The sequence below is a fragment of the Aspergillus brasiliensis genome (genome assembly GCF_001889945.1).
Source record: "Aspergillus brasiliensis CBS 101740 unplaced genomic scaffold ASPBRscaffold_28, whole genome shotgun sequence".
Taxonomy (NCBI): Eukaryota; Fungi; Ascomycota; class Eurotiomycetes; order Eurotiales; family Aspergillaceae; genus Aspergillus; species Aspergillus brasiliensis.
The window spans coordinates 98734-107419 of NW_027137469.1; the positions used below are offsets into that span (position 1 = coordinate 98734).

At 41.7% G+C, this 8686-nt stretch overlaps 1 protein-coding gene across 1 annotated transcript; it reads left to right on the plus strand.

Annotated features, from left to right (window-relative positions):
• Nucleotides 1-3667: 3667 nt before the first annotated feature.
• ASPBRDRAFT_98662 (uncharacterized protein) lies at nucleotides 3668-6492 on the plus strand (the record flags this gene model as incomplete). The annotated part of the gene is made up of 5 exons (XM_067629545.1): nucleotides 3668-3973; nucleotides 4116-4408; nucleotides 4481-4631; nucleotides 4714-6013; nucleotides 6326-6492. Coding segments are annotated over 5 exons (2217 nt in total), but the record flags the coding sequence as incomplete, so codon positions are not given.
• Nucleotides 6493-8686: the final 2194 nt, after the last annotated feature.

The window sequence follows — 8686 nt, forward strand, 5'->3', positions numbered from 1 at the left end:
AAAGTATTTAAAAGAGTAGATAGTCTATATAGAAGGCACTACTATTAAAAAGGTCTAGAGTGCTATATAATAAGAAAAGGAAGTATAAAATAATAAAAATATTAAGATTAAATCTTAATTTTAATCTATAGAGACCCCTTCACGCGCGCCATTATGCTATACTAATTATTTCAATATTGGCTGTCGACGTACACAGTGTTGTAAACCATCTAGTAATTAGTTAGATAGCTTTTTTATAAGCATTTGTGTTGATTTAAAGGCTTCATTTTAATCATATCAGGCAATCCTACTGGGAGGGTGGCCCGCGCGACCGTGGATTACGTTATACAATTTAGATGGTCTATAACAAGCAAGTATTATTGTTTGATAATGAGCAAATGAGCATTTTCGCTATCACCTTATACTGATACCTTGTCCCTGGTATTAACCATTACTGGAGAAGCTGACTATGCCCGGATGCCATCAAGGAAGCGCATATTCTGGGGATTCTTGAAGCGGAAGTGTCTTTTTTCTCACAGACGTCTCGCGAGCTGCTACGGTCTCTTTTGGATAGGTAGGACAACAATGTGTCGCTCGGCCTGCACGCCCTGGGACTTCCCGTCGTTTGGGAAGGTATACAAGCGATGATAATGATAAATTACCTTTGAGTCCTGGACGCGGATAAAGAAATTTAATAATTTTTCCTTGATCCCGTTGTAAAGCGCATTACACTGGTTCTATAGTACCTTAATTACGAAGAGCTCTGTACCCACCCTGAAAGATACTGGCCTACTCCTATAAAGAAGCCTTCTAGTATTCATGTCATTATCTATATCCTGGAAGCGTGTCACGATGATCCTCACAAATCAAGACCAGAGAAATCTTGTCATGATCAGATTTCAGCCATTTATGTGAAACGCGGCAGATAGTAGTAGATACTTGCAGGAACATTAGAAGTTGGTATCCTGTTAGTTGGGGTTCACTTATAGGAAATCATGTAAGTATACTAAACTCATACAATAGCCAGCTTACTCATGTTTTCAGTGATAATAATATATTCAGTAAGAATAAAATAAATGTCCTTGTTACTTTAATCTTGAACACTCAGCTAAGTACTATTTGCACGCTTCATGAATTAGAGCCCGTGGTCAAATCTCTGATATTCAGACAGGTCATAGAAGGTCTCTGTCAGGCCATCCTGAATGATGGGATCAGCATCTTTATAAGGCAGAAGATGGCACATACTCGAGCTGAGAATATAGCCATAGTAGCGCGCCAATGGCCTGAGATTCTTTGGACAAATGTTGATGCTAAGCATATTACGATGGAGAAAATAACTAAGTTTCTTGCTAGCATGCTGTAACCTATAGTTCTATATATCTTATTTTCTTAACCCCGACTCGAAGAGCGAAATCTGGATTTTAGTAACTATTAATAGGGCCTGCTCTTCGTCCTGAATATCAGTCCTTTGTATAATTCTACGTTACATCACATTATTTGTTATTATTATGTGTTTTAATTTTTCTCATGAATTTAACATTATTTGCTAGCCCGGGCGGCCTGCCTTGTTAGAGGATAACCTGCTCTGAGACTTGAACTTGCATCGTGGGTGGATAGGGCGTGATACTATTTTTTTTTTAGCAAGTTGATCATTGGATTCGGCTCTTTGGGATATGGAAGCCCAGATATTGTACTTGGTTTTAAGCCTGATTTGGGGAATGGTGGTACTTTCGTACAGTTAATAGGTTCTGTATAAGCTATGTTGCCGTTCCTTTCCTCTAAAGTATTAAATTAATCCCAGAAAAAGATATTCGTGCGCGTAGACTTTAGCGCCTGGGTAGCGGGGCGTATGCAAATATGTATATTGTGTAAATTATATTAATATTTAGAGGGGCTATACCTGATTGTTATACCTTACCTGTAACCTGACCGTTAACCGGCAGTCAGGTTAAATAGAGATTTCGGTTAACCATCAGGTATAACAGTTGAAAAGTATTAGTCACAGTTAGCTGCTTAATCTGATAAGACAGAAATTAGAGAGAAATCAGATATAATCAGATGTTTATCTAGCTAAATCACGTTAGCTTAGATAAAAATCTATTTATTATTCCGCACTGCCTTCCTAACTAGGTTAAATAAGTGAATTCGGGTTAACTGTACAGTTAACAGTCATATATATTTCTATTAACCTGACCTGACCTGGCCGTTTGCCACTCTAGTAAAGAATTATTGTCTTATATTTATAATAATAGACTGTAATAATTATTAATGATTTTATAATTTCTATAACTATCTTAATACATCATCATGACGGTCCTTACCATAAAATCCTGGCTATTCTATCAAAGAAATACACTCAGTATATTGGTCAATGTGTTAGTCAATACAGTAATTAGAATACTTCTCAGAAGCTCCCTGGGGGCCTCTACCAGAGCTATCTATATAGTCTCTCTGGATTGAAGATCAGTCAAATATAATATAACAAACCACTAAGAAAAGCAAGAAAATATAAGAATATGATATTTTCAATGACCTTAAACACTTCAAAATTAGGAGGTGGAAAGGCCTTACTACAGCGGGTCAGGAAGTGTCTCGCGATCTTTTCACACTCTGTTAAAGTAGGTGGCAGCATGGACAGTACTTAGGACTAGGTTGGGTCTCCAATGATAGACATAAAATGTGGAGTACGTATTCCAGACTTGTATGATCAGACTAAAATCTTGCAGCTGGATATGAGAACAAAGAGATTGCATAATATTACTCCAATAGAGCTATGGTCCCATGATATTATTAATCAGGACGATAGTATGGTACGCATTTCTTATGACTGTTTTGAAGCTGTCGAGACCAGTCTGTGTCTCAGGCCACCACAACATTGAAACTATATTCATAAAACCCAAAATCACTAATGATGTAAGGAATATAGTGTTTGCCATGGAAATTGACTGAGATACTGTGGTCAAGTAATAGAGATTCCCATGCTCTCTGGCTCCCTAGTTATGCGATTGGCGGACCGCCAGATAAAGCTTAAGATAATTTATGTGGAATCCCTAGATCATCGAACATTAAATTCCAACAAGAGAAAGAAGCCAAATGGGTCATCGGGCCATTCTGGTCGAGGAGTATACTCCCTTCATATATTTCAAGTATGTTTTGTACAATTTACATATCCTCAGTAGTGAGCTAGAGTCATGAACTTTTGCGTGGGACAATTTCGGTTTCTAGCTGTATATTATTATCCTACTAGTGGCAGTTTACAGACCATCTAGCTGTAAACATCAACGAAATAGACTCCAATATCAAAGGTTGGCTGAGATGGATCGAGACCCTGTGAGGGGAATAATTTAAGTTAGTAGACCGATTGCTTCAGCATTACGCCACCTGTTGCGGGTTTCACTTTCCCATGCGCCCTTTTTAAGATGTAAGGACTATCCGGTACTTCCGACGAAGTTTCTAATATCAATTATTCCAGTAGTCCATTCATTTACTGAAGCATACTTCGGCCACTATCTTGCAGATTTCTGCAGTACAGCAGTCAAGACACCGAGCTGCTGCGTTATATCATGGCCTCCGGGGTAGTTTCTAGCACTGGTCTCAGCGAGCTATATGCGCCGAAGGATGTCACTCCATTAGCTGAGTTAGTCTCTTAGAAGCTGTGATTCGCTAATGGTACAAGGGCTGATATTGTCCGATCCACAGCGTCATCTTCGTGCATGGTCTTGCGGGCGACCCTAAGGACACCTGGACATTCAGTCCAGCGACAAATGACAGAAAGGTGTTCTGGCCTCTGGACTTGCTTCCTAAGGATTGCCCAGATGTTCGTATCCTTACGTGGGGCTATGACGTCAAAATAGCCAATAAATACCGGGCGGCGGATAAAAATGACATTTTTTCACATGCTCGAACCCTTCTCTATACCCTTGGGCGCAACAGGCGACTAGGTCAAATGACCATATTCGTAGCTCATTCGTTGGGAGGTATCATAGTCAAGGAGGTAAGGAAAATTGTCTTGTTTTCTGTATCCAATGGCTATCAGAAACTCCATTCTTCCAACATGGCCAAGGATTTTCTTTTGTATTATTTTTCTATCATGAGCCCAAAGCCGAAGGAAGAGGCCACAGAACTGACAAGTCCAGATGCTTCGCCGATCAGATGGCTCGGAAGAGGAGCTATGCAAAGACATTATCAGATCTACAGCAGCAGTAATCTTCCTAAGCACTCCTCATCACGGAAGCGAGTTCGCAACCCTCGCAGAAGTGGCACGCTTCGCGGCAAACGCCATCGGCATGGATACTAACAACAAGATACTCGGTGCTCTTGTCAATGGCCCTGAATTAGAGATTGGTCGTGAGTCATTTATTGTTCTTTGGAGAAAGTACGACTTTTCTGTCAAAACATTCCAGGAGAGTCGCGCCATGTCAGGTGTGAGGTTCGGCCTGGCGAATAAACTCGTATGTTCCCTCCCACAGTTATAATCAGAAAATTCCACCTGGATGTTAAGTTTCCTGCAGGTCGTCCCTCATGAATCATCATCTCTTCATGATCCAAGGGAGCACGCTGAGGTTATCGATGGCAATCATAGCACAATGTGTAAATTCTCTGGTGCTGATAGTCAGGGTTACAAAAGTCTCAGCGGTGAAATCAAAGCGCGAGTCAGGACCATAGCAAAGCGTTAGTAGGATGAACTGCCCTCCCAAGTATATCAGTTCTGATGCTAAGAATATCCAGGATTAGGTGAAGATGAAAAAGGTGGGCAGGGAACCCCCTTTTTTAAATTTACAGACTGATGGTCATTTCGAAGCCTGTCTTCAGTCATTGGCGTTTGTATCTATGGACACTCGATATCGCAATATACAACCAGCCTTGCACAGGACTTGCTTATGGATTTACAACAATGAGCAATTTCGCTCATGGCTATCTCGTGACAATGTCCATGAGTATCACGGCCTTCTTCGGGTTAAGGGGAAGCCGGGTGCTGGGAAATCCACGCTAATGAAAGCAACAGCACAAAAGCTGGGGGCCTCAGAGTCAGTTCCTGGGAGAATTATAGTCATATACTTCTTTGACCGCCGTGGAGATGAGCTCCAGAAGTCCCTACTAGGGCTGTTTCGGTCAATGCTGCACCAAATACTGCAAAAAAATAGAGCCATGCTCCAGGAGCTGGTTCGCATCTACAAAACGAAGAAAGACACGGAGGGTGACAAGTGGGAGTGGACAGAAGAAGAATTGCAAGAATTTCTGTTCTCGCGTATGAAAACGCTGCCCACGGTTCGGTTTGATCTCTTCATTGATGCTCTGGACGAATGTGGAGAACCCCAAGCAAGACAAATTTTTCGACTCTTCAGTGAATTTGCCTCCTCGGCAGTTTCTAATAAAGCGAATGTGAATATCTGCTTCTCTACTCGTCACTATCCCAATATCACAATGGGAACTTGCCCTGAGGTTGTCATCGAGGACGAAAATCACGGTGACATACATGACTACGTATCAAGTACATTGCCTATCCCACAGGGACCGAAAGAATCGATACTGAGGACAGGTATTGCAAATCTAATTACAAGAAGGTCTTCAGGGATCTTTCTATGGGCAGTTTTCGCAGTTGATATGGTATGCACTGATCAGGACCAAGGGATATCCTTTGACCGCACAAATCAGAAACTGCAACACCTACCCGCAAACCTGGATGAAATGTTCACCCATCTTCTCCAGAATATGAACCCTGAAGACGTTAAAGAAGCCATCCTCTTATGGCAATGGGTTCTGTTTGCCCGCTGGCCTCTTTATTTGTCAGAACTGCGTCAAGCAATTTCATTTAGTATGAATACAGAAGAGCGAGCATATCTATCATTGGGGGAATGGAAAAAAAAGGAAGCCATGCAAGGCTTAGACTACAGGATGTTCATGAAGAAGGTCCTTGGTCTGTCGAAGGGGCTCATGGAGGTTATTGTTCACATCCAATCAACACAGGAAGAGGATAATACCATCAAGGCAGATATGGATCAGGCTGCACCTGGGAAACCGGAAGTGGATCAGCGTCCCGGTAGTCTTGACAGTGGTAATCAGAATATCGACCAAACAGTGATTGAGCATCATGATCAAGTGTCTTCATTTTCAAACACATCAATTGTTAGTGGCCTTACACCCACAGGAGATGTTGACATGTCGATCAGCAATACCCAGTCAAACCCCAGGGAGCGGGAGTGGCAATTATTTCTGCATGTCTTAACTCAGATGTTTGGTCCAGCTGCGAAAGATTGGGCAGAACGCCTGTCACACTACCCGGCGCCCTTGCACATTCGATACTCTCAACATACATGGGGTTTAAAGTATAACCCTGATATATTAGCTAGTTCACGGGTCCAGATTATTCACGAAAGTGTGCGAGAGTTCTTCTCAGATAAAGCATTCCAACTTCTGGATCCCTCCACTGGATCCGAAACAATTTCCAAGGGACATTACGTGTTGAGCAAGGCTTGCTACACCTATCTTTGCATTGATGAGCTCCGTTCATTGCCAGCTCTTTTCGAAGACCCCCTTTGGTCCAATGCTGGTTGGGGAAAACGTCTGTCCTCATTGGCTGACAGATTGTCCCTGGACGCCGCTGACCTCTCATTGGTACCGTATGCTTTGAAATATTTCCGGCACCATGCACTACAGGCCGATTCCGGAGGCATCCCTCTAGATTTTCTCGATAGCAAAACTTTACCTCATATACTGAACTTGATTTGCTATCGATGTATATTACCTAAGAAGGATTTTACAATATTGGACTTCGCCTGTCAGGAGGGTCTTTTCTGCACAGCAGAATACCTGGCTCGCCATTCTAGGCGAACAGATGCGAATGATGCCAGCCTAAAGACATGTCTCCATGACGTGCTTCTTTGTGCAGCAAAAGGTCGAACAGACAAAGAAATTGCTGATATTATCCCTGTTCTTCTCCGTTACGGCGCTGATGTAAATGCATATTGTGATAATCTGACACCACTACACAGAGCAGCAGAAATGAATCTTACTCTAACTGCCACCCGGCTCTTAGAGTTTCGGCCCAAAGGAGCAAATGTCAATGCGACAAATGACCAACTTCGTGCGCCAATTCATTCAGCTGTCCTGGCACATGTGCGTGAGGGTTCCCGGAGAACTGCGAGTGATCGCTTCTCCGAAATGTATGAGGTATTAATCTCACATGGAGCCGACGTGACAATGGAGGCTCGAGGGATGTGGTGGGGCCATTTTAGTGCGCTTTCACTTGCTATCGGGAACTTGACTGCCGTTGAGGTGCACCGGTTTGTTCAAGCCCTCCCTCAAGCAAAGCTGTCTAAAAATCATGCCGCTTTTCTATTGAACCTCACTATAAAAAAAAGAAGATTGGACTATACCAAGTTGCTCCTAGATTCACAGGCATTTAGGGGCGCATTATACGTGGAAGTCTGCGAATCAGCGATAAATGATCTCCAGAACTTGCTCCACACGCCCGGGAGCAATATTAGTCTCGAAGTCGCCGCAGATGTAGGCTGTGTGGTTGATTCAGCCAAATTGTCGGAGTCAGAAATACAGAGGTACTCCAAAAGCCTGGAGGATTGCCGAGAGGAGGCGGCCCATGCCGGCAGAACTGATAGGCCTCACTGGCTGTTCGAAGCCTTACCCGAGTTCGGGTGGGTCGCAGTAACAATTCTCTCCATCGGCTTGGTTGCCCAGAGAGTGCTTAATACTTTCAGATTATCAACCTGTCCTAGGGCGATCCTGATCTCCTTTCTGTCCATCCTGTTGACATTGCTCTTCCATACCTTCACTAGTCAAATCATCTCCAAAACACAACCGGCAACACGCCATTTTCGTACTATGTTTTATCTAATGCTAGCTTGGTCTATACTAGAGGGTTATGCGCTCACTTATGAATTGCCACGTTTAATTTATGATACTCTGTGGTTCAGAATATTGTGGATCTTCCTCACATTCTGGTTGTGGACACCCTTTGTATGGACTATATTTGCGCTAGTGATATTCTTATCCTATGTAAAATAATTGGCCGAACAATGCACTTATTTAGACTGGCTATATCTGACTATTATATCTTAACTGTAACCTGACCATTTCTAGTAGGGAAATCTGCACAACGGGACAACAGTCAAATAATATCCAATAATTCCAAAACTAGTTTTATTCGATAGTACTTTTTACACGGAATATAATAATATAACTTTTATTCTTTTAAACAATCATTATATAGAGTTATAAGCATTTAAAGATAGCAAGCATTACTTCTAGATTTAGTTAGTATATATAATAGAAATTCAATCAGGTTAGCACATGTAATAGAAATTTAAATTAGATTAATATCTTTCTCTACAGACACTAAGCCCTATCAGGTCTATTAAATATTATTAAAATAAATATTATAATATTAAGTATTACTTTAATAAGCGTTACAGGAATAAATGTTATAGTAATAATATAGAATATCTATAATTATATTAATATATTTTAACTTCCGTAACGCCGCCAAGCGACTAGATAGTAGAGGAAAATAGTATTATAATTAGACATGGCAAGGCTTGTCTGAAAAGCTCGGGATTGCCCGGCTCAGCTCGTGCCAAGACGACCCTGAGCCTGCTTATATAAGGCTTACAAGCAGTTTTTTAAATTTTAAAACTTGTCTACTAAGTTTCAAGCTTCCTATCGAGTCGGGTGAGCCTTTTATAATTAAACT